This window comes from Vicia villosa, linkage group LG7 (assembly GCF_029867415.1).
Source record: "Vicia villosa cultivar HV-30 ecotype Madison, WI linkage group LG7, Vvil1.0, whole genome shotgun sequence".
In the NCBI taxonomy this organism is placed as follows: Eukaryota; Viridiplantae; Streptophyta; class Magnoliopsida; order Fabales; family Fabaceae; genus Vicia; species Vicia villosa.
In genome coordinates, this window is record NC_081186.1 from 85,117,086 (window position 1) to 85,143,350 (window position 26,265).

At 33.1% G+C, this 26,265-nt stretch overlaps 3 protein-coding genes across 4 annotated transcripts; all 3 read left to right on the top strand.

Moving 5' to 3' along the window:
• On the top strand, nucleotides 1-3,347 carry LOC131621048 (amino acid transporter AVT6C-like). Of its 2 annotated transcripts, none has more exons than XM_058892256.1 (5): nucleotides 1-490; nucleotides 1,390-1,434; nucleotides 1,726-1,926; nucleotides 2,012-2,483; nucleotides 2,952-3,347. In XM_058892256.1, the coding sequence occupies exons 1-5, from the start codon at nucleotides 109-111 to the stop codon at nucleotides 3,070-3,072; spliced, it is 1,221 nt and encodes a 406-aa protein (XP_058748239.1). In that variant the 5' UTR covers nucleotides 1-108; the 3' UTR covers nucleotides 3,073-3,347. The 2 variants fall into 2 exon arrangements, with proteins under 2 accessions (XP_058748239.1, XP_058748238.1); XM_058892255.1 differs by having other exon boundaries at nucleotides 2-490; nucleotides 1,390-1,542.
• Nucleotides 3,348-10,875: 7,528 nt separating this feature from the next.
• Nucleotides 10,876-12,992, top strand: LOC131617659 (amino acid transporter AVT6C-like). The gene is made up of 5 exons (XM_058888916.1): nucleotides 10,876-11,296; nucleotides 11,525-11,677; nucleotides 11,846-12,049; nucleotides 12,121-12,586; nucleotides 12,678-12,992. Exons 1-5 carry the CDS (start codon nucleotides 10,936-10,938, stop codon nucleotides 12,790-12,792), a joined length of 1,299 nt encoding a protein of 432 aa, XP_058744899.1. The 5' UTR covers nucleotides 10,876-10,935; the 3' UTR covers nucleotides 12,793-12,992.
• Nucleotides 12,993-20,930: 7,938 nt separating this feature from the next.
• On the top strand, nucleotides 20,931-23,023 carry LOC131617660 (amino acid transporter AVT6C-like). Its single transcript, XM_058888917.1, has 5 exons — nucleotides 20,931-21,429; nucleotides 21,759-21,911; nucleotides 22,040-22,243; nucleotides 22,317-22,782; nucleotides 22,870-23,023. The coding sequence occupies exons 1-5, from the start codon at nucleotides 20,943-20,945 to the stop codon at nucleotides 22,982-22,984; spliced, it is 1,425 nt and encodes a 474-aa protein (XP_058744900.1). The 5' UTR covers nucleotides 20,931-20,942; the 3' UTR covers nucleotides 22,985-23,023.
• The last annotated feature ends 3,242 nt before the right edge of the window (nucleotides 23,024-26,265 follow it).

Sequence of the window (26,265 nt, forward strand, 5' to 3'; positions counted from 1 at the left end):
CAATCATAACATAAGAAGCTACCCGAAACCACACCTGTCAAAAAAAAACCAAATTTATCCCAAAACAAAACATTCAACATTCCATTTCATCAACCAATTTCCACACTTATGTCAAATTCAACTTCCGAATATGTCACCCCTCTTCTCCCTCAGAACAGCGAAACCCCCCAACATGACCCAATTCCACAAAATGGATCAATCTCCGGGGCAGTCTTCAACATCTCAACCACCATGGTTGGTGCCGGAATCATGTCGATTCCGGCGACCATGAAAGTCCTCGGCATAATTCCGGGGCTAATTGTGATCGTGTTGGTGGCGGTTATAACGGATTTAACGGTTGAGTTTATGTTGAGGTGTACAAGCTCTGGTAAAGCGGTTACTTATGCGGGTATGGTGGGTGAGTCGTTTGGTTGGGGTGGATCTCTTGCTGTTAAGATTTGTGTTATTACCACTAATCTTGGTGTTCTCATCGTTTATTTAATCATTCTTGGTACGTTTTTCTTCTTAATTTTTAGTTTAAATTAAATTTGCATAAAGTTTGTTATGATTTTTAATTTCTTTATACTTTTTCTCATATGTTTTATTTGAAAGAATAGTGTAGAAGTAGATGTTTGTTTGAGTTTGAAGCTCAATTTTAACTTGGTGGGAATTTTTATTTTCAATAAATATAACGACCAAGTGTAACATTTTATTTATTTTTAAAAATATGGGAAGATATATTGTTATTTACTTTAATGTTAATTTTTATATAAGAAAAGTGCTTTTAAGGCACTCTTTAGGTGATTAAACTGATAAGTTTTTATTAAAATGTGTGTATTGAATGCATTAAAAGTGTATTGGTTATCTTTTATAAATTTTTTTTTTTTATTTAGTACTCTTAAAGAGTGTGCTGAGGCACTAGTTAGCAAAACCCATTTTATATTAGCATTTTAAATGAGTAATTTGTTGTATTTTAAATATATTTTTAATCAAATTAGATTTTTATTTTTTTAGATTTAATATGATAATTTAGATAATTTTAATCTATATTAAATCATATTTAAATTTTATTTAACAATAGTTATCTTAACTATATCAAACATTTATTTAGATTAGTTTAATAAATTTTTTGAAAAAGTTAACAAATTTATGATATAAAAAAGAAAATAAAATTAATACAACAATAGTAGTAATAAAAAAAAAATTATTTAAATAGATTAATCCAATACACTTAAAAGTATTAGTGATTTGTATTTTTTTTTCGGATGTTGGATTACTTAAATTCAATCAACTAATAATATAGAACAACAGGGTTAGTTTTGTAGTTGCAGACGTTAACTGTTAACATAAATTACTAGTTATTCTAAGAAACATAAATTTGATTGTTTCTAATGACTTTTCTTTTAACAGGAGATGTTCTATGTGGAAATGAGTACGAAGGAACCATACATTTAGGTATTCTACAACAATGGTTTGGCATCCACTGGTGGACATCTCGCACTTTTGCTCTTCTTATCGTCGCACTTGTCATAATGCTCCCTCTAGTAATGTTACGCCGTGTAGGTACTACTAAAATGTACAAGCAGTTAATTGAGATATCCTTGCATTCATGTCTTCAATGGATCAGTGATCGTTAGATTCAGCGACAACTGATGTATTGATTACATGAATTTGAGGTATCCACTTTGCAGAATTCTCGATTCAGCTAATGAAGAATTATTATTCTTATTTTGTTCTTGTTTACAGATTCACTCAAGTATAGCTCTGCATTATCGATTCTTTTAGCATTGGTTTTTGTTGTAATATGCTCCTCCATGGCAGTTACTGCATTATCGTCCGGGAAAACTCAGTCGGTGAGAATATTTCCCGATTTCTCTCAAGTCACTGCCCTTGATCTTTTCACCACTGTCCCTATTTTTGTAACCGGCTTTGGATTCCATGTCAATGGTTAGTTTCATCAACATTTAAAATTAATTGTTAAATATATTTATTTTATGTCATCATTTTACATATGATTGATTTATTATTGCAGTTCATCCTATTAGAGCAGAGCTTGTAAAACCTACAGACATGAGTTCTGCCGTGCGAATTTCGTTGTTAATCTCCGTTGCCATTTACTTCGCTATTGGATTCTTCGGATACCTATTGTTCGGCGACTCTATCATGCCGGACGTTTTAGTAAACTTCGACCAGAACTCAGATTCAAGTTTCGGTCGATGGCTAGACAACGTTATTCGGCTAAGTTACGCCCTCCATCTCGCACTTGTATTCCCCATCATGAACTATTCTTTGAGGGCCAATATCGATGAACTATTATTCACAAAGAAAAATAAGGCTCCTTTGGCTTTGGACACTCCAAGATTTGTGTCACTAACTCTTGTTTTGTTAGCTTTCACATATTTGGTGGCTGTGGCTATTCCAAATGTTTGGTACTTTTTTCAGTTCTTGGGATCTACTACCATTGTTTGCCTCTCATTCATCTTCCCTGCTGCAATCATACTAAGGTACTATTCCTTAAATTTGTCACCTCTTTTTATCACAAACGTTTTTCAATCGGTTGAACCTTAGTTGAATCGACTGAACCGATTGAAGGGGTGGCAAAACGGGTTCGGTTTGCTGGACATGTCTGTTTTCCCGCACTTTTTTGCGAGGCAAGCAAAGGTTTTAGACTTGCACTTTCTAATATGTCTGCCCCGCTTCGTTACTTTTTCCAGGCGCAGACATTAACATAATTTTTTAGAATTTTAAGTTTTAAAAATACAATGTCCACAAGCCCGTCCCGCTCTGCCTTCATTTTTTGCGGGGCGGAACAAAGTTTTAGGCCCACACATTCAACTATGCTCGCTGCACTTATTTTTTTGCGGGCTTTTTCTGTGCGAGTGTTGCCCTTCGAATCAGCTGTAATTTCTCTTACTAAATGTTATGTTTGAGTCCTAAGTCCTAACTACTCCTTCCAATTCTTTTTGGCACAGGGATATGCATGGTATATCAAAAACAAGAGATAAAGTAATGGCAATAGTGGTGATTATTTTGGCTGTTGGGACAAGTGGAATTGCTATATGGACCAACTTGAATGGTTCAAGTGCTGATTAACCATAATGTTACTACACCAATGAATCCTTTTCAAGTTTGAGAGCATCATGATTCAGTTTTCACCAGAAGAGTGATTCTGTTTCTACAAAGATCTGAATAATGCTTGTGTATGTGATGAAGACTCAAGTTATGCAAATATGTATCACTATTTTATGTCCTTTAATTATCCTATTCTTCCAACCCATATCTACTAGCCAAAACCATGATTCAAAATTCAGGGGGATTTATATTAACTTTCTCCCCATTTGTACCATCAAAAGTAGGTTTATTCACAAGGGAAATATTAGGCTCCGTTTGGGGTGAAAACAATTTTTTATTTATTTATAAAATTTAAGTTCATTTTAATTTAATAATAAGATCGTGTAAAAACAATTGAAGATAGAAAAAAATCTATAAGTTATAAGAAAAACAATGAAGATTAACGTGTTGAATAAAAAATATGAGATTTGATAGGTGGTTGTGATATAATTTCAACTACGTAAGCAGTTTTATTTAGTGGGATAAAATATTATTGTTGTAATAACAAAATGTGAGACTTAAAAAAAAAAACAATTATGATGTAGAGAAGATGAAAGGCTAATTTGAGATGATATAATTTTGAAAATAATGAAAACAAAATTTTAGCCTTTTTGTTGTTTCTAAAATATGCACAAAGTTAGTAATGAAATTGATTTCACAATAGAAGATTCAGGATACCTTTTCTCTGCAAAAAAAAATCTGCAAATAGTACTACTATCAATTTATTTCTATTTAAATTTCCCCTTCTATGTGTATTGGCATTTGCATCAATTTAACATTTGTATTGTAATGAATGTTTGATATTTTTTTTTCTAATTTTCTTTTAATTCTGTCAACAAATGGGCAAACGCGCAAACGAAACTAGTAGATGTGCACAGGCACAATTTTTTATTAATTTTCATTAACAAGTTAAAATAAATATGAGGGGATGAGGGAACTCATTGTTACTGTTGGAATATATTATTTCTATTTGTATTATTTCTTTATTTGTATTATTTCCCTTTATTCTCCATTAAGGAAAGAATTAATATCATTCTTGTATTACCATTATATATACCAGTCTAGAGCTGAGGAATAAAATACAACAGCTTTTTTACCATTCCTTTCAATATGGTATCAAGAGCTCTGGGTTAGGGTTTACTGTAAAGCTTCCATAACAGCTTCCGATTGACATACCCGTTTAATCCCCTATGGTGAATCACGACACGAATTGGCCCGCTTTAGGTTTTGCCTACACCGGATCCAATGGTGGCGGTGGCCGCGGTGATAGCGGCGGCCGCGGTAACGGTGGTGGCCGCGGAAATGGCAATGGTGGCGGAAACGGCGACGAAACATCGGGTGTCACAAACAATGGCAGTTATTTCAATATAGGCGGCAATGACCAAGAGGGTTCCTCATATTCCCTCAAGGTCAATATTCCTAAGATGAATGGGAATAACTATAATGAATGGGCCCAGACAGTTCGCTTGGTATTGGATAGCAAAGGGAAGTTGGGTTTTTTAACTGGAGCAGTAGCTGAACCGGCAGTATGAGACCCTCTTTACAAACAATGGAAATCTGAAAACTCCCTGATTATTGCGTGGTTGGTAAGCTCTATGGAAACTGGAATAGGTAAGCCTTATATGTTTTTGCCTTCTGCAAAGGATGTATGGGAAGCTGTTAAGGAAACATACTCTGATATTCAAAACTCTTCCCAGATTTTTGGTTTAAAATCAAAGTTATGGCATGCGAAACAAGGGGACATGAATGTTACTGCTTATTACAATGAGTTGTTGACCCTTTGGCAAGAGTTGGATCTATGTTATGATGACAATTGGAGGTGTACAGAAGATAGTGTTTTGTTTCTCAAAAGACAAGAAAATGACCGTGTCTTCATGTTTCTCGCTGGGCTCAATAAAGACCTTGATGAGGTAAGAGGTAGAGTTTTAGGAAAAATACCATTGCCAACTCTTCGTGAAACTTTTGCCGAAATAAGAAGGGAGGAGGCACGACAAGGTATTATGATGGGCAAGACACCACGAAGCTCTGAATCTGAAGGCTCAGCTTTGGCTACTAGGAACCTTGACGAGGGAAAAAGGATAGACAAAGTTCCTTGGTGTGACCACTGTAAGCGTGAATGGCATACGCGTGAAACCTGTTGGAAGCTCAAAGGGAAACCTCCTAACTGGAAGAAGAAAGGTGGTCGTGCATTTCAGGCTAGTAATTCTGATCCAGGGCAGCAAATTTCTTCACCTCAGCTTCCACTCACTACAGAACAACTAGACAGACTGTACAAACTCCTCGAGTCTCCAACTCCTTCTTGCTCTATAGCAACAAAAGGTAATTCTGCATTTATTAGTGTCAGTCCCAGTCATACTTGGATAGTAGATTCAGGTGCCTCTGATCACATGACAGGTGAATCTATTTTTTTCTCTTCATATAGTCCATGTGCAGGTAACCAAAAAATAAAAATTGCATATGGCTCTTTTTCAGCCATTGCAGGTAAAGGGTCAGTTGTCTTGTCTCCAATGTTAACTCTGAAAAATGTCCTTCATGTTCCAACTTTATCATGTAATTTAATGTCCGTCAGTAAATTAGCCCAAGATATAAATTGTCAAACTAATTTTTTTCCTGGTTGAGATTGCAAAACATCATCGTTCCCAATTTTCAATACAGCCTTATAAACCATCAAAACCTTTTTCTATTATTCACAGTGATGTTTGGGGCCCTAACCGTACAAGTACACTCTCTCTCAAAAAATGGTTTATCACATTTATAGATGACCATATAAGAGTATGTTGGGTGTACTTGTTAAAGGGGAAATCAGATGTTTGTCAAGCTGTAAAGAATTTTTTTACAATGGTGCAGAACCAATTTCAAACAAATATCCAAGTCTTTAGAAGTGATAATGGCAAAGAATATTTTAACACTATCCTGGATGATTTTTTTCTAAAAAATGGGATTGTACATCAAAGTTCATGTCCTAATACTCCTCAATAAAATGGAGTTGCCGAAAGGAAAAATAGACATTTATTGGAGGTTGCTAGAGCTTTACTTTTCACAAATAAAGTACCAAAATATTTGTGGGGGAAGCCGTTTTAACAGCTGCATATTTAATTAATAGAATGCCCTCCAAAATTCTTAATTTTCAAACTCCGATTATTACTTTCAAAGAATGTTTTCCTAGTTCTCGTGTTTTAACTGATCTGACATTAAAAATCTTTGGTTGCACAGCTTTTGTTCATGAACATAAGATTGGTTGGAAAACTGATTTATTTGTCACACACCCGACCTGATATTGCTTTCTCAGTTAGTGTAGTAAGTCAATTTATGCATTCTCCTTACGAGGAACATCTTGAGGCAGTCTACAGGATACTGAGATATTTGAAGGGAAAGCCTGGTAAAGGCTTACATTTTAAGAAAACTAGTGAAAGAAATGTGTCTATCTTCACGGATGCTGATTGGGCAGGCTCAGTCACAGATAGAAGATCAACCTCTGGATATTGTACTTATGTTTGGGGTAATCTTGTGACATGAAGGAGCAAGAAACAATGAGTTGTAGCAAGAAGTAGTGCAGAAGATGAGTTTAGAGCTATGTCTCAAGGTATTTGTGAAGGGTTATGGATCCTTAGAGTCCTAGAAGAACTTAAGATGAAAATTGAGCTTCCATTAAAATTATACTCTGACAGTAAAGCTGCCATTAGCATAGCTCATAACCCAGTTCAACATGACAGAACCAAACATATTGAGATTGATCGACACTTCATAAAAGAGAAGTTAGATGCTGGAATCATATGTCTCCCTTTTGTGACTTCAAATCAGCAAACTGCGGATATCCTTACCAAAAGTTTGGCAAGACCAACCTTTGAGCATTTGATTGACAAGTTGGGCATGATAGATATCTATGCACCAACTTGAGGGGGGGTTGGAATATATTATTTCTATTTGTACTATTTCCCTATTTGTATTATTTCCCTTTATTCTCCATTAAGGAAATAATTAATATCATTATTGTATTACCATTGTATATACCAGCCTAGAGCTGAGGAATAAAATACAACAGCTTTTTTACCATTCCTTTCAATAGTTACGTATAAACTGGTAAATGAGTTTGAATTTGATAAAAAAAATTATGAAATGAAGGTATTTCAGATCGGTTAAAAACCTAGTAAAATATGTCCAATTACAAAGGCTCAACCCAGAGCGTCATCACAGAAAGCTAGTCAACATATAAAACTTTGTTAAGAAGTCGAACACTTGATCTCAACTATAGATATATCAGCTATCAGATACGTAATGTTTAGAGGTGTGATAACTCATTATTTGTGAGATACTTAAACCCTTAATACTTGAATTAAATGAAAAGTTAGGCTTTCTTAGAGTTTTTTATTTGTGTTTTGGATGTTTACTGCTTAAATAGTAAGGAGCTAACTAGGTGCTCTTTTTGTTGTTTTTACGTGTTTTTGTATGTACATGAATAACTCTAGTATCAAGTTTGTTTTAGTCCGAAATATATGACCACTACTTAGCAGATCTTGGGACAAAATATGTATATAGGACTTTTTAATCTTAGCGTTAAGTTTGGCGTGTCAGAGTTTTGAGAAAGATAAATAGGGATGAGATGTAAAGCTAAAAAGATAAGGATGAATGCTAGAGGACAAAAATCTGAAAAAACTGTTTTGATGCAGTGCAATAGACATCCTACATACTAGGTCTACTGTGAGACGTGTTGCCTCCTACATGTGTTGTGTACTACTTCATGTACTAAAGGATACATAAAGGAATATAGCTTATTCCTTTGGTCAAATCAATTAATAATCAAAAGACCCAATATCTAAAGTCTAAAAGTAACCCTACAAATGAAGGAGACTATAAAAGAACTTGTATTGGGAAAGGAAAGAGGTTAAGAAGTTTTAAATACTTAGAGAAAAATAATTTATGATAAAGAAGGGAGGTTGGAACATATTCTGACACGTCTCTCGCTCTACCATTTTTGAAGAATATTGCTCAATCAGACGTGACACAACTTGCATCTTGTTGGTTGAAGACTGTGAGTAGTAGAAGTGTCACTGTTTATATTTTCTTTTTCTTGTTGTTTAAAAATGTTAAGCTTGTGATTCTATGTTGTTGTATTTCTTTTACTTATCATGATCTAACTTCTCTATGTTGGATAAAATGAAATTTAAAGAAAAAGTACTTTAGGTGTGATTGGATTTGATTTTAGTGACATATTTTGTCACATGCATTAATGTTATATATTTGTCTCTTTGGTTGATCATCCTAGAAATAGATATAAGATTTTAATTTTGAGGAATTATTTAATAAATGGACATCATGACAAATATGAATAAAAATAATAAATATCAATATTTGTCATTTAGTTACTTTAGGAATAAAGAACTAAAACCATAAAGAAAAGTATAACTTAGCAAGGAAAGGAATTGCATAGATGTTATTATGATAGCTAGTGATTGATAATCAATGCATGCTTATATACCACCTCAGTGTGGTATCCCTGATAATGCTGGAGAGGAACTTGCACTTCAGAGAGTTTGAGGCTCCGATGATCGTCATATGTGCACTAATGGAGACATGTTCCTGGAGATCGTTTTTTGATCAATTTTTTTTATTGATGATGGCTTGAAACGTCTTGGTACCCCCTCCCCCACCCCTCAAATTTCATAAGAGAGAGGTTGGGGATCCAAAACCTATGCCTCCTCAATGAGATTTGTCTCGTGTTGGCGCTACTAGCGGTTAAGAATGAAGGAGTGAAAAACACTTAGAAAGGGGGGGGGGGGTTAAATAAGGGTTGTGTCTTTTTGGGAAATAAAAATAATGAACACGATTATTTTTATCCTGGTTCGTTTGAACTCAAACTACCTTCAGTCCACCCTTACAGGTGATTTACCTCCACTGAGGATTTAATCCGCTAATCAAAAAACTGATTACAATGGTTCTCCACTTAGATCAACCTCTAAGTCTTCTTGAGTCTACAGATCACAACTTAATCACTCAAGAAAATTTCTTTTATAGAGATATAATAAAAAATACAAAGATAATAATGCTTCTAAAAAGCTATAATTACTAAGTGATTTTTCTCTTAAGCTTATGATCTAGAACTGACTAAATATACAAAAGTATGTGAGCTTGAAAATGAAGATGCTTGATGTGTTCAAGAACTTTGCGTGAAAGAATGTTATGCGTCATATGTTATAACCTTTCTCTTGGGCAGAACAGATCCTTTTATAGGTGTTGAGAATGTGACCGTTGAACAATTCTGCATTTAATGCTTTGCGTGTACAATACATACTGCATTTAATGTTACATGCTTTTGTAAGCTACCTCGAGCCTTGCTTCAACTGCTTTTTCTGACTATGCCTTTTGTAGCCATGTTTCTAACGTTCCTTTTGTCAGACAGACAGACTGGCCTATTTAGCTTTTCATCATTTGCTTTCTTCTGGAATCAAACTTTGTGATTTGCTTTGTTCATCAGAGTTTCTAGCGTTTGGTGCAAGTTAGAACTTCAGCGCTTCAGACTATGGAAGTTCCTTTGAGTGTGATACTTTTAGAGCTTCAGAGCTTGCTTCTAATAGCCATGTTCTGACGAATTCAAGACCATGTTCTGATGTCTTCAAGACCATGTTCTGATGTAGCCATCCAGAACATCTGGGTCAGCATCTGAAGGATAAGATATTACATACTCTTTTACACTTTTCCTGAAATGGAAAACGTAATTTATTTGAGTACCACATTGTCTTATACAAAATTCATTTCTAATGTTTTCATCAAAACTAGAAAATATGATCAGAACATTTCATGTTCTAACAAAGAACATTGTTCTCTAAAGTCGGACGACATCCTTGGAGACCGATCACAATCGTTAAAGACTTCCCAGCTCACTAAATGCCCAAAAACCCTGGGGCAATTGTTTTGGACCGGACAAATGCCTAAATGGATAAGACCAAATCTACTAAATTCCACTCCACTTGATCCAATATATAAAAGTTATCTCACACTGAAAGCAATGTACACTTTATAATCTTCACTTTTCACTATAATCATCTTGAATCTTGAATCCATGTTATTTCACTTAAATATTTATTTGAAAAGTGCATCAAAAATAAATTAAATGCAAATTACATTGAATTTATTTTCTTTTTCATTTTTTAATAAACAACAACTAATTAAGATTATTTTTTATAAAATATATTCAAAAAGGAATGCACATTTATAATGCACATTTATTTATTTTTTTGGTAAAAGGAATGCACATTTATATTAACACTTTTAAATACACAACAAATATTTAAACTAAAAAATTAAATCAGCAACGTTAACGGACAAAACAAATATTTAAACTAAAAAATTAAATTAGCAATCTTAACGGATTGCATAAGTGAATGACTATATTCCATTAAAAATTATATAATGTTTAATTTCAACTATGGCATTTTAATATTTTTCCTATTAAAATAATGACATGCCACAAATAAGCGAAAGACAACAACATAAGATGAATCATCATAGAACCCACTTTTCCATCCAAATACATTCAGTGTTCTGATTAGTCAAAATTTCCCATCTTTGTCTCTGTTCACTGAATCACTAAAAATTAAACTTAGTATCATTTTTTCACAAATAGCAACAAACACCAAAATTACCTGTCACAAACTTACCTCAATTTACAAAAACACCCTCTTCATTTCTTCACTTGAATCTTCACATATACATTCATTGATGGCATTTTCGTCTTTCAAAAACTTCAATCATTCAATACAAAATCCTCTATAAAAAAACATCATCTTGTTAACGCAAAGCAGCAGCAAAGCAACACTTTCTCAAAACTTTTCTTCCACTCTCGCCGGAATGTCGCCGGTGATCGGAGAAAACGCACCTCTCTTGTCAGGATCCAAGCCTTCTTTGAAACCGGCAACGGTTTCCGGTGCGGTGTTCAATGTCGCAACCAGCGTAATTGGCGCCGGAATTATGTCTCTTCCGGCTACTCTGAAGGTTCTCGGTGTGATCCCGGCGTTCGTTTTGATTCTGGTGATAGCTTTACTTGCTGAAATTTCGGTTGAGTTTTTAATGAGGTTTACACGTGCGGGTCAAACGACGACGTATTCTGGTGTCATGAGAGAAGCTTTTGGTCCTTTAGGAGCTGCAGCAACTCGAGTTTGTGTTGTGATTACTAATATGGGATGTTTAATTATGTACCTAATTATTATGGGTAAGTAACCATGCATTTTTTGAGTTCAAGATCATTACTAGTTTAATTAAAAAAATTAAAAGATATTTTATTAATCTAGTTCAGTGGGTAGCCATACACAGAGACAACTAATTGTGAGTCTCGGTTTTGAATCTGCGAGATCTCACTTATTCATTTTTAAGAACTAGAAGTCTCGTCAATAGACTATAAGAAAAATAATAATTGTGTATTATTTGATGTATTTTGCAGCGGATGTATTTTCTGGAAATAAACCTGAAGGAGAAGTACATTTGGGTGTTTTGCAACAATGGTTTGGGGTTCATTGGTGGAATTCAAGAGAGTTTGCTTTAATCTTTACCATGATCTTCATTTTGTTTCCATTGGTATTGTACCGTCGAGTAGGTAAATGTTTATTACTAACTTTGGCCGGTTTTAAAGATTTTCTTTTTAGATTATTGAATATCAGATGTATCTGATCTTGATCTATATAAAAATCAGATATATCGGTTATTTAATGAACTTAATGTTACATGCAAATACTCAAATTTGGTCTTATATGTTGTTTTACAGAATCATTGAAGTTTAGTTCTGCGGTATCAACTCTTCTAGCAGTGGCATTTGTTACAATATGTTGTGTGTTGGCAATTATTGCTCTTGCCGAAGGAAAAACAGAGACACCTAGACTGGTCCCTCGTTTGGACAAACAAACATCTTTCTTTGATCTTTTCTCTACAGTTCCGGTCATTGTAACAGCCTATACATTTCACTTTAATGGTAATTATTTGCATTAGTAATTTAGCGACGAAAAAATTGATTAGTTTACTAATAATTGATTTTACTTGCAGTACATCCAATTGGATTTGAGCTTGGAAAACCATCAGAAATGACAAAAGCAGTAAGAATAGCACTGATCCTATGTGCACTCATATACTTCTCAATCGGTCTATTTGGTTACCTCTTATTTGGTGATTCAACTCAATCAGACATTCTAATCAATTTCGACCGAAGTGCTGATTCATCTTTCGGTCATTTGCTCAATACTTTGGTCCGTTTAAGCTATGCTTTTCATATCATGTTGACATTTCCTCTCCTCAATTTCTCATTGAGAACCACCGTTGATGAATTTCTCTTCCCTAAAAGACCTTTGTTAACCATAGATAACAAGAGATTCATGATCTTGACACTCGCTCTGTTGGTTCTTAGTTACATTGCTGCGGTAGCAATTCCGGATATTTGGTACATTTTTCAGTTCATGGGATCAACCTCTGCTGTTTGTCTTTCCTTTGTTTTCCCTGGTTCTATTGTTTTAAGGTAATTAATTCATTTTGTTTTGTTCTTAATATTCATTTTAATCTATAAGAAAAATCATTAACCATGTTTTTTTGTTGTTAAAATATGACAGGGATATTCATGGTATATCAACGAGAAAGGACAAGATTATAGCACTTGTTATGGTTATACTAGCTGTAGGAACAAGTGTGATTGCTATCTCCAACAACATATATAAGCTGTTTTAGAAGGACCACCTATGTTTGAAATTTTGTGTTTTGGTTTGTATCTAGAAATTAAGATTAGATAAATAGATAGATTTATAATTAGAGAGAGAATTTTAGACCCATGTATGATAGTTGAGGAGATTGTTTGTCAAAATTGTTGTAGATGTTACTGTCATCTATGGAAAAATTCGAATATGAACAATAGAATAGCTGTTTAGAAAGTAGGTTATTAAAGATTTAACATTCATATATATATATATATATATATATATATATATATATATATATATATATATATATATATATATATATATATATATATATATATATATATATATATATATATATATATATATATATATATATATATATATATATATATATATATATATATATATATAAAAATCGAATATGACACATCTATAACTCATTATCGCATATCTATATAATAAAATTTACCGTTAGATTAAAAGCTAGTATCATATAGATCATGTTCATAAAATTATACATCAATCGAAAATTATTGGATATGTTAACAAAATGATCAAAATTAAAGGTTTTGTTGAAGTTTCATAAGACGTTAATTTTTATGCATTTCGTTGATATATCTAATAATTTTCAGTTTATTTTAAATTTTGTAGACATGATCTATACCATAATAGCTTGTAATTCAACAGTGAATTTTGGTGGGAGGCTGACCCAAAATCTCAATCAAACCCGCCATTGTTTGATGGGTGCGTGGGACGGTCGGCGTGCCACGATCTGTTTTGCCACCTCTAGTGTACTATTAGTGTAAACGAATTTTATACCATCAATTATAACATTAAGTCATGTCATCTTAGTATTTTAAAATTAAAAATATAACTTGGCGATATACGTCCGTGATTGGTTGATAGTATAAAAATATTTTACACTAATTTATGTTTTTTTTTCTCTATATATATAATTGGGAAACGACAGATTATTATAAATGCTTAAGTTCTATAATAATTAAAAAAGTTGTTGAGTGGATAAGGTAGGGTAGTACAATTATATGTGCTGAAATGAGTATAATTTTTTAGTCTACGATTAAATATCTGAAAAACCATTTATTTATATTTAATGTTTATAAATCAATATCTTTTTAAAAATATATATATATTTGATCTAACTCAATTTTTGAGAAAAATAAATTTAATTTTAATTCCTTAAAAAGTTAGCTGGGACAACTTAATAAATTGAAAAGTAAAGAATACTTATTTAGCAGTTTGAAAAAAAAAGGGAACATTTTCTTTTTAGTCCTTTAATTATACCCAAGGTCTATTCTGATCCCTTATTTTTAAAAAGTGTCAAAGTGATCCTTTAATTGTTCAAAAAAGTTTACGTTAGTCTTTTCCGTCCAATTTTTGCCAACGATGTCAACTTTTCGATGCTGGCATATGACGTGACATCGGATGACGTTAGCAAAAATTGAACGGAAATGATTAACGTGGACCTTTTTGAACAATTAAATGACTCATTTGAGATTTTTTAAAGATAAGGTACCAGAATGAACATTAGGGTATAGCTAAGGGACCAAAAAGAGTATTTTGTCAAAAAAAAAAAGAGAATTTAGAAAATCAATTTATGTATTTTTATAATGAGTCTGAAAGATATTTTAAGGAGCAAACACTAAAAAGTAATTGCATTGTCAAAGTAAGTTCAAAAGGGATTTTGTTTCCCTCATCTCCTTTCTCCTTATAAAATAATAACTAAACATATATATTTACAAATATCTCCTCCCCTCCATCTACCACCAATCCAATGGGCCCTAAGGGAATACTCAGGGTTTTTGAAGAAAGTTCTTAGTAGAAAAAGCCTCAACTTTCACCGACGTGAAAGATTGGGATCACCTTATTCCTTAATATTGATGATTTCATCAATATCACGACTATATGTGTCTCTCCACGTTACTTGCTGATGTTTACTACTCTATCAATTGGAGAATTTGAAGAAGGGTGATTTTATGTTGTACTCCTCTATTATATGAATGGTTCTTATCTCACCTACCGAAGAAGGGACACTTTATTGAGAATAAAAGTAACCTCAAATGGTCTTAGAGAATAATGTCTCTCACTGCAAGTGACATCTCATGGTATTCTCGTGATAATGATGACATTGAGATAGTTTTCAGTTGTGGTAATTTCCCTAATGTATCACTCATAAGGACTAGAGGTTGCATCAATTACAATCCTGTTCTAGCTTTGCGATAGCTTGGTTACCAGGTGATAGACAAACCCGGAGACAAGTTGTTAGAGGGTTTTATCTTGTACGAAGGGGTAAAAGATCTCAATTTGTTAAAGAAGATAAGTCGAGTCCGGATCAGAGTCCATAGAAAAGGGGAAGAATGAGTTTGGGAAAAATGACTGCATTGCCAAAGAGCCATATGTGCAGTGAGTCCAAGAAAGAGTTCTTAAAGTTAAGCTACCTTATCCCATTGAACCCTCCATGTATCCAAGATCACCTAAGTCGACGCATGTTCCCATAGAAGAAGTCAGTGAGCTCAAGGCAACTATCTTGAGGCTTAAGAAAGAGAAACAAGAGCTACAACTGAATCGCACTCGGGTTTCCATTGAAAGAAATGACTTGCAATAGAACCTTGACCAACAAGGAAAACAACTCTACGAAAGTGAGAAGATGGTTAAGGTTGAAAGGGGTAAGAGAAAGCAAGTAAGAGAATGCATGGTAGGAGCTGGTTTTGATCTTGACTTCCGCAATCAACAGGTAGATGCAACCTCTTGCATTCCAATAAATGCATTTCATGGAGAATATTTAGATATACCAAATTTTGGAGTTATCTAAGAGAATTCGGAACACTTGTTTATACCTTGGGTTTGAGTTATTCATATATTGAGAGTTGAAATAAAGAAGAAACACTTGGATAGAAAATAGGGTTGTTCTTGGGCGCCTTCAGGGTTGTTCTTGGGAACTTGAAGGCGGAGGCTATTTTCTTGTAACTCATCTGTAATCTCTTGTAACAACTTTCTGAGTATAGAGAATTGGAGAGTTGCTCTCTCCATAGAGTAGATCGTTTGATCGAACTGGGGAAACAAACCTTCGTCTTCTCTCGCCTTACTCTATTATATTATCTATGTATGGATTATTATTGTTGAAGATGATTTATTTTGGTTGCTACTATTCTTTTCCTCACAAATTGATATTTAATTTTGTCGTAATTCACAACAAGATTCCTTACAAGTGGTGCAGTGAGTGTGGAGCAAAGACGTATTGTTTACAAGTAAGCACCATGGTTAGATGGAAGATCGAGAAATTTTCTGGTAACAACGACTTCCAGTTGTGAAAGATCAAAATGTAAGCAATTTTAATTCCAGAGAATTGTATCAATGCTTTGAAGAGTGGAGCATTGATGCCTTACACAGGTACAGAAGACCGAGATGTTAGATAAGGCCAAGAGTGCCATTATCTTGTGCCTCAGGGATAAAATTCTAAGAGAATTCGCTAGGGAGCAAACTGCAGTTGCTATGTGGGAAAAACTTGAAAATTGTATATGACAAAGTCCTTGGCTCACAGGTTGTATCTGAAATAGCAATTCTATTCACTCCAAATGGTGGAGAACAAATCCATAGCTAAGCAACTTACAAAGTTTCACAAGATTATTGATGATCATGAGAATATTAAAGTGAAGATTGAAGATGAGGACAAGGCTTTGCTCCCGTTGAGTTCATTACCTTGATCATTTGAGCACTTAAAGGATACCCTTATTTATGGTAAGGAAGGTACTATTACTTTTGATGACGTCCATACGGCGGTGAAATCCAAAGAATTTTCAAAGTCGGAAGATTAGAATATTGAAGATAGTGGTGAAGGCTTAAATGTGTCAAGAGGTGAGCGTAAAGGGATGTCCAAATCATAGAGGTTTGACAAGTAAAAAGTAAAATGTTTTAATTGTCAGAAAATCGGTCACTTTAAAAGGGATTGTCATGAGAGAAAGGTCAACAAAGATTCTGTTCAAGCTGCAGTTACCTCGGCTGAGGAAATTTATGAGGATGTCAGTGCACTAGTAGTATCGAGTTTAGAAATTAAATATAGTTAGGTCATTGACCCAGGTTGCTCTTATCACATGTGTCCAAGAATAGAATACTTTGAAACTTTGAAGATGGTGCATGGTGGAGTAGTTCTCCTTGGTGATAGTAAAGCATGCAAGGTTCATGGTATTGGTACAGTCAAATTTAAAATGTTTGATGATCATGAAGTTTTTATTCACTGTGTGAGGTATGTTCAAGAACTCAAGCGAAATTTGTTATCTATAAGTATGTTTGATGATCTATGCTATTATACTAGAGTTGAACATGGAGTGTAAAAGATTTCGCGTGGTGAATTGATTATTACTAAATGGTCTAAAATATGTGGTCTATATATTTTAGAAGGTTCAAATGTTGTTATTTATTCATTGTTAACTAGTGGAGGCTTTCATGACAAGGAAGAACTATGGGATTTGAGTTTAAGGTGTTATGAATGCCTTGAGAAAGTTTCAGAGGAGTATAATGAATTTTGCAGAAATTAAGGTATGAAAATGCATGTTACCGCTGAGTTGTTATTGAGTTTTTGGGGAAGAGTTGAGGTTAAAACATCTTATTTGGTTAGCAGATAATTTCTTCAAAACGAGAATTGTGAAAACCAAGGGAGAAAGTTGTCAAAAAGTATAACAGAGAAAACTTAGGTTTAAATGAAGTTTCCTACTATGGATGCTAGTAGTAGTGAGGAAACGGTTACAGAGATCTCTAATTATCATTTGACTCATGATAAGATAAGGAGAGTTATTGTAGCATCTTAAAGAAACGATTATGTTAGCCTTGAATATTATGTTTTGAATGAGGCTAAAGGACTGCAAAATACAAAAAGAAAAACCTTCAGGGAGGCATTTAAAAACAGGTGGAGTGGTGGTTGAAAAATCATACTTGTGGGCTTGTTAAATTACCTAAGCAAAAAGGGTAATTGTAAACAAGTGGATGCAAGTGGCGAGATCAAGATTCAAGGGTTGTTTGAATTTGATCAAGGTCATTGGTTAGAGTTTCAACCTAGTAGAGAGAAGTAATGTTGTTGATGGTTAAATTAGTATCAAAACGGTTTAAAGTCAAGGTAAAGATTGTTGTGATGTGCCTTAAAACCTTTGTTGATGAAGAGAAAGAAAACATATTTTGTAGATTGCATATACTCCAAAAATCGGAAGTTTCAGAAAGTCAGTCGAAAATTCAAAGAAAAAAATTAGGTAAAATCTTACGGATAGTGAATAGTGAACTATACAGACGGTGAATAGTGTTCGTACAAACAATGAATAATGAACTGTACTGACAATGAATAGTGATTTTGAGTTTTTCAGACTCTTTCGGCAGTTTCTCGTTTTGTGTGTTTCGGGCTCTTTCGGTTCGGTCCATGGACCCATGTCAGATTGGATTGTGATTTGGGGCTCTAGTTGTTGGGTATTTGTTATTATAAATATGTATCTCTCATATGCTTGCAGGTGTGACAATCTTAGAATTTACAGCAATAAGGGAGAGCAAGGGTTTAAAGGTATAGCATAGGATTTTGGCTATTCTCAAGAGAAACCTTAGAAAGGCAATAGTTTTGGGAAACCTTTTGAGTTATCTAAGGGAATTGAGAAATACTTGTTTACATCTTGAGTTTGAGTTATTCATATATTGAGAGTTGAAATAGAGAGGAAACACTTGGATAGAAAATAGGGTTGCTTTTGGGCGCCTTCAGGGTTGTTCTTGGGAACCTGAAGGTGAAGGCTACTTTCTTGTATATCATCTGTAATCTCTTGTAACAACTTCCCGAGTATAGTGAATTGGAGAGATGCCCTCTCTCCCCAGAGTAGATTGTTTGATCGAACTTGGTAAACAAACCTTCGTCTTTTTCCCGCCTTATTCTGTTATATTATCTGTGTACGGATTATTATTAATGTAGACCATTTATTTTGGTTGCTACTATTCTTTGCCTCACAAATTATTGAATTTTATCGTAATTGACAACAAGATTTCCAACAGTAAATAATAATAATTAATGGTAAGATTGTCTTTAAGAGCGTGCGAGAAAAACTATTGCATATGATCCAAAATTTATCATGGTTAAATCCTAATTAAATAAACTTTTATAAAATCTTTGTTATAGTTAAATAAGACATTTAATTATTTTGTAATGCTGAGAAGAATTTGTCTTGACACCTTTTTTTCTTACCTGACACCCACAATTTTACCAAAACATCCCTAATAAAAATGTTCAATTTTTTTAAAAGTTCAGTATTTTTGGACTAATATGCTAGTTTTTTAACGAAATTTTTGGTTTCAGGTTTTTATTGAGTTTTTTCCCAATTATTTTTAATATTTATCGAAGTTTTGAAAAAATCAATATAATAAAATCTATGACATAATTTTTGAATATTTAACGAAGTTTTGAAAAAATCAATATAAAAGCATAAATTTTACATCATAAATTTTAAAAGTAGGTGCAAAATCAGAATTTATTTTTAAAATTATATCGGTTTTTTCAAAAATGCGTTATAAATTTAAAAAGTTTATACCAGATTTTTTTCAAATATCCAATATAAAATTATAAACTTTGAAACACAAATTATGACTTTGGGTTTGTTTGGTAAGAATAGCGGTTAATTGATAAGTTAGCTGATAGCTTATAATTTATGACTTATGGCTGATGACTGATGACTTATAGCTTATATCTAATGGTTGAGACTGATATCTTATAAACTAATTGAAGTGTTTGATAAAATTAGCGGTTCATTAGACTTATAAATGTAAAATGATATAAAATATTTTAATACATAATTATTTTATTTTAAATTAAAATAAATTATAAGGGATAAAAATAGATATTTGTTAAAATAATAAAGATAAAAAAGGGAAAAAAAACTATAAGCTAAAACGCTATTTGAAATAGCGTCTGGAAAATAAGTTATAAGCTAGTAAAATAAGCTATAATCTCGTGATAAAAAGACCATTATCAAACGGCTCTAAATTGTCATCTGAACTTATAAGACATAAGCTATAAACTATAAGCTTAAAAATATGTCTTATCAAACAGAGCTTTTATACCGAATTTTTCAAATATTTTAAAAAATACGGAATTTTTTTATAATGTCAACTTCGTCTTTTAAGTGGCCTATCATATATGAATTATCATATTTTCAAAAAAACCTGAAAAACACAAACATATCAAATTTATCAAAAAATTTGTTGGTGTTAATTTTGTTTTTTTATATAAGCATATTCATATGAACTTTTTTCTTTTTTTAATTCGGAAACTAACATGATTTTATCTGATTTTATAAATTTTTCAATAAAAAACGCATACACAATCCGGTCACTATTATAAATAAATTTGATTTTTCTACTTTATTTGTCAATTAATGTATCTAGTTTATATATCGACTAAATACATTAATTGTCAAATTTATCAAAAAAGACATATTTGCTTATAATAGTGAACACATAGGGTGTATCAAAAAAATTTATTGGCTTATCGATTTTTTTGCATGAAAAATTTTCAAAAATTTAATTGGAATACTCGAACAGTGTAAAAATCGTAACGTCAAATCTTAAATTATGTTTGACTTTTGGTCTAATTATAACAAAAACAATCATTAATAATAATTGTGATAGATTGACTCTGTAAAATTTTTTACATTGATATTGCATAACAAATAATCTCATTTTTTTAGCACTTTGTTAGCGAAAATAAAGTCATTTTAGTCAATGTGAAAAATGTAAGACGACTTTATGTTATTCACTGTATGATTATATTCCGTTAATAAATAAATATTTTATTAATTATCAGGTTTATTTTTAATTATAATATTTTAATATTTTTTCTATTAAGAGAATGATATGCCAAAAATAAGGGGAAGGCAACAATATTTATCAGATGAGTCATCTAACCCACTTTTCCATCCAAATACATTCAGTGATGTATTTAATCAAGTTTTCAAATTGTCTTTGTTCATTGAACACTAAAAATATATATATAAATTGAGCAGATAAGAATTCATCAAAATGTAATTCAAGTGTCATTTTATTCTCAAATAACAACCAACAACAAAATTACCTGTCACAGTATCTACCTCAATTTACAAAACCACCCTCTGCAATTGTTCACTTAAATCTTCATATTTATTTTCAATGATGGCATTATCGTCTTTCAAATACTTCAATAAATACAAATTCCCTATAAAAACTTCATCTGGCAAAAAACAAGACAAAACAGCAACAACACTTTCTCAAAACTTTTCTTCCATTGTCGCCGGAATGTCGCCGGTTATCGGAGCAAACGCGCCTCTCTTGTCAGGATCCAATCCTACTTCGAAACCCGCAACGGTGTCAGGTGCAGTGTTCAATGTCGCAACAAGCGTAATTGGCGCCGGAATTATGTCTCTTCCGGCGACTCTGAAGGTTCTCGGTGTGATTCCGGCGTTAGTTTTGATTCTGGTGATAGCTTTACTGGCTGAAATTTCTGTTGAATTTTTAATGAGGTTTACGCGTTCGGGTGAAACCACGACGTATTCTGGAGTTATGAGAGAAGCTTTTGGCCCCTTAGGAGCTGCTGCATCTCGACTTGCCGTTGTGATTAATAATATGGGGTGTTTAATTATGTACCAAATTATTATGGGTAAGTAACAATGCATTTTTTCAATAGGTTCAAGTTCAGTCCAGTTGATACTTATGCAGAGACATCTTATTGCATGATGGTGGTTTGAATTCGCAACATCTAATTTATGGTGAAAATCTGATCATCAGACTACTAGACAAAAAAATAGAAGAAAATACATTTTATTATTTGAATTCGCGACATCTTATTTATTGGTGAAAATCTGATCATCAGACTACTATACAAAAAAATGGAAAAAAAATGTAGAGGACTAACATGAATGTAAATTTTATTTAAATTTTTGAATTAGGATATTTTTGTAATTGTGTATTATTTGATGTATTTTGCAGCGGATGTATTTTCTGGAAATAATCCTGAAGGAGAAGTACATTTGGGTGTTTTGCAACAATGGTTTGGGGTTCATTGGTGGAATTCAAGAGAGTTTGCTTTAATATTTACCATGATCTTCATTTTGTTTCCATTGGTATTGTACCGACGCGTAGGTAAGTCTCGAATTTATTGAATAACAGACTTATCTGATCTATATAAAAAACCTGATATCAATTAATTATTAAATGAACTTAATGTTAGATACTATAATCAAATTTTGTCTTATTTATTGTTTTTACAGAGTCATTGAAGTTCAGTTCTGCAGTAGCAACTCTTCTGGCTGTGGCATTTGTTACAATATGTTCTGTGTCGGCAATTATTGCTCTTGCCGAAGGAAAAACACAGACACCTAGACTGGTCCCTCGTTTGGACACACATTCATCTTTCTTTGATCTTTTCACTGCAGTTCCGGTCATTGTAGCATCCTACACATTTCATTTTAATGGTAAATATTTGCATTAGTGATTTAGCGATGAAAAAAATCGATTATTTTACTAATAACTTTTTTTTACTTGCAGTTCATCCAATTGGATTTGAGCTTGGAAAACCATCACAACTGACAAAAGCAGTTAGAATAGCACTAATCCTATGTGCACTAATATACTTCTCAATCGGTCTATTTGGTTACCTTTTATTCGGCGATTCAACTCAATCAGACATTCTAATCAATTTCGACCGAAGTGCTGATTCATCTTTCGGTCATTTGCTCAATACTTTGGTCCGTTTAAGCTATGCTTTACATATCTTGTTGACATTTCCTGTCCTGAACTTTTCATTGAGAACCAACGTTGATGAATTTCTATTCCCTAAAAAGCCTTTGTTAGCCACAGATAACAAGAGGTTTATGATCTTGACACTCGCTCTGTTGGCTCTTAGTTACACTGCTGCTGTAGCGATTCCGGATATTTGGTACATTTTTCAGTTTATGGGATCAACCTCATCTGTTTGTCTTTCCTTTGTTTTCCCTGGTTCTATTGTTTTAAGGTAATTAATGTTGTTTTTTGTTCTTAATATTCATTTTAATCTATAAGAAAATCATTAACATGTTTTTTTATTGTTAAAAAATGACAGGGATATTCATGGTATTTCAACGAGAAAGGACAAGATTATAGCACTTGTTATGGTTATACTAGCCGTAGGAACAAGTGTGACTGCTATGTCCAATAACATCTATAAGCTGTTTTAGAAGGACCACCTATAAGTTTGAAATTTTGTGTTTGGTTTATATCTAGAAATTAAGATTAGATAAAGAGAGATAGATTTATAATTAGAGAGAGAATTTTAGACGCATGTACGACAGTTGAGGAGATTGTGTGTCTAGATTGTTGTAGACGTTATTGTCTGTATGGCAAAATTGTAAAATAGTAATTTTTGTTAAAGATTTAATAGGAAATTTCAGATTATTATAAATGCTTAAATTTTAATATTTTTTATTATAATAATCACTTATAATAATTAAAAAAAAAAATTGTGTAACCAACTATGTTTTGATAAAAATAAAATTAATTTTTAATTTCTTAAAAAAATAAATGGGGACCAACTATGTTTTGATAATAATTTTTTAATTTTTAATTTCTTAAAAAAATTGTTTGACCAACTATTATAATAATCACTTATAATAAAATTAATTTTTAATTATTTTCTTAAAATTAGTTTTTAATTTTAATATTTTATTATTATAATAATCACTTATAATAATTTCTTTATTTAGTTGATGAAAAAATATAAATAAATAAATAAAGAGAAATAAAGTTTGATACGAGAAAAAATATGAAAATTTGAATAACAACTTTGTGTATTTTTAAAATGATGTAAATGTTTTTAATAAAAAAATTAAATGTAATAAATTAATCTTAAACTATTAAAAACATTTTTATTAAAATTATTAGAAAATTAAAAAACCATAAAAATGCAACATAAAAAAATATTTTGATAATAATTGTTCCTAGCCGGCCCAATCTAGTAAACAGTCCAAAGAAGAATGATCTTATTTCTTCTAAGAAGGCAACAAAAGATAATCCACAAAGTCACAAAGGACCAAGAGGAATACATTTGTATTCAAAGTGACATCAAATGATGTTATGAGATAAATATCAATTATTTGTAGATTTTAGGACCTATCAAACATGTTTACACCTGTTGGGAAAAAAGGTCTGATATGAGCAAAAGGATGTGAAAGAATGACTATCAGATAATAGAATGAATTATATCTCGTCATTTAATAATATGAACAGTCAAAATGAAAATTGTTTTGTTATGGAACCGGAATTGATCGGAGAACGGTGGTTGTGATGAGCAATGATGGACTTGAACCTCGCATGCAATGAATAAGGGGTTGACGTGTAAGGTTAACACTCCAACGCTCAAGTTAGTATATGGAGGAGAATAGTGGATGAAATTTGAAATTGAAATTGAAATTGTGTACAACGTACAACGTAGTTTAACAAACCAGATGCAGAGTCGTCGCTTTATTACTCTAGTACAAGTTAGTCGTTATATCAAAGCATTTTCGAGCAACCCAAAGTATTTAGATATTCAGTTCTTCATGGTCGCACCTCTCTGCCAAAAGGCCTATGTGGAAGTATGTTCCATAGGGACTAAAGCGAAAGATAGGGGTAGTGACTTGTTTCATAAGTACTGGAACAAAGGTCATTGTTTGATGGGGAATGAAAAAGTGACTTGTTTCATATGTCTATAAGGAGAGTGATATGTACCAAGAGAATCTAAAGAAACAGATGGTTGCTTTTATTAAAGAGTTGAGTCGTGTTGGGGTGTCACTCCTTAGGACGCGACTACACGGAAACGTCTGAGCGGCTTACTGAAACCCACTTGTTGATGGACGCTCGTATCAAGGAGGAAAGGAAGATCATTTTTTATGAGTTTTAGACATCCTTACCCTCTTTCGCCAATTTGGTTGTTTGTGATTCTTTTAAATTTTGGTAACCATTATTTGTATATTTGATTAAGCATAATGAAAATATCTACTAACTAAGATGGAGAATTTGACCCACTCTAGCTGTTGCTAGTCCCTAAAACACTTCGAGGCCGATTAATGTTCCTCTTCCATCTAGAATGACAAGGATTTTACCCTGGCCTTCTTAGTCAGGTCCTCGAGGGGAAGCCTCATCGAGGCCTGCTGAAGGTTTTGGTGTTTTTAATAACCCTTGAAGACCGTCGGTGTGTAGCATCCTTAAGCTCCTGCATTTTTGGCAAGGTCGGGTCCACGTACCCCAAAAGAGCATCGGGTGTCAACTTTAAAAGAATATTTCTCTTACCTTGCCATCCTGGTCGGCAAGGCTCTTCATGAGAAACTTTTAAATATGGCGTACTATACCCTACGTGTTTTTCTATTCTTGGGATTGGTAGTGATGGTCATTAGGATTCCTTCCTATTTGATCAACGATGCAATGAGAAGATGATGGTCGAGGAGAGTATTTATAGTCGAACGCTCTAGAAGGATACATAACTGCAAGAAGTACATAAAACTTTTGTTTCTCTTACCAGGATAGGCAATGCCTTGAGTTCCCTCAATCTCCCTGGTTGATTAGTCAACCAGGTAACACTCGTGGTGAGGGGCGTAACAAGAAAGAATAAATCTTTGACATATGCACAAGCTACTTTATCTAATATACAATCGTCCCTTTCTGCCGTTCAGGAAGACAATAGATATCATCTTGAAGTTTTTCCTCGTCTAAAAATTGGATGTGTTCCTTAAGGTAACCTTCAACCGTTTGATGCTTGTTGATGATTCTCTTCTTATTTGCACGAATACAATGGAGATCTTTTTTTCACAATTTCCTATGCTCATTAAAGTAGGCAAAAGAAAACTGAAAGGCATAATTATTCGAGTTCGCATCAAATATGGTGCGACTTAATTCTTTGAGAAGTTGTGTTTCACTTAGCATCTGGACATTATCTGGAGCAAGAAAATGTAAAATCAATGTCATCAGATTTTCTAAGTAGGGAAGATATTCCGCCAATACCAAATGATGATCCATAGGTCCCAAATCTGCAATCTACTGAGGAACCACTTTAGGGATGAGAGCACTTATGGCCGTAAGATCCGAAGGAAAGGATGGCTTGAGTGTGATGGGTAAAGAAACTAGCATCAAGGTCTTCATTTGGAACAATTATTAGAGATTTCCCCATTGCCAAAGAACCATCACTCATAGTTTATTTTTGATAGGGTCCAAGTTTGATTCTCGGAGTTTTGACAAGTATCCTCTTACCTTCTTAAGAAATGGGAGCCTCAATCGACTGCCCACAGGAAGTCATGGGACCTTCATAGCTATTTTTATAATCTCATATACCAGTCATCCCTGTCCACAAAGTCTTATTATAATAAAATACACTAGAAGCACCTTAGGTTTTGTCTCTTAGGGTGAAAAGCACTTGCAAATAGTTAATGAGGCGCACATGGTTGTGTCCAACCAAAGGATCAGAATAGATTTTAATCCTATGACAAAA

Bases quoted from the DNA above. Each gene is read 5' to 3' on its own strand.
- LOC131621048 (XM_058892255.1), top strand. From the start codon at position 109: ATGTCAAATTCAACTTCCGAATATGTCACCCCTCTTCTCCCTCAGAAC. The intron at 1,543-1,725 runs GTACTACTAAAA...TCTTGTTTACAG, and splicing joins AGTAATGTTACGCCGTGTAG to ATTCACTCAAGTATAGCTCT. The intron at 1,927-2,011 runs GTTAGTTTCATC...TTATTATTGCAG, and splicing joins CTTTGGATTCCATGTCAATG to TTCATCCTATTAGAGCAGAG.
- LOC131617659 (XM_058888916.1), top strand. From the start codon at position 10,936: ATGTCGCCGGTGATCGGAGAAAACGCACCTCTCTTGTCAGGATCCAAG. The intron at 12,050-12,120 runs GTAATTATTTGC...TTTTACTTGCAG, and splicing joins CTATACATTTCACTTTAATG to TACATCCAATTGGATTTGAG. The intron at 12,587-12,677 runs GTAATTAATTCA...AAAATATGACAG, and splicing joins CCTGGTTCTATTGTTTTAAG to GGATATTCATGGTATATCAA.
- LOC131617660 (XM_058888917.1), top strand. From the start codon at position 20,943: ATGATGGCATTATCGTCTTTCAAATACTTCAATAAATACAAATTCCCT. The intron at 21,912-22,039 runs GTAAGTCTCGAA...TTGTTTTTACAG, and splicing joins GGTATTGTACCGACGCGTAG to AGTCATTGAAGTTCAGTTCT. The intron at 22,783-22,869 runs GTAATTAATGTT...AAAAAATGACAG, and splicing joins CCTGGTTCTATTGTTTTAAG to GGATATTCATGGTATTTCAA.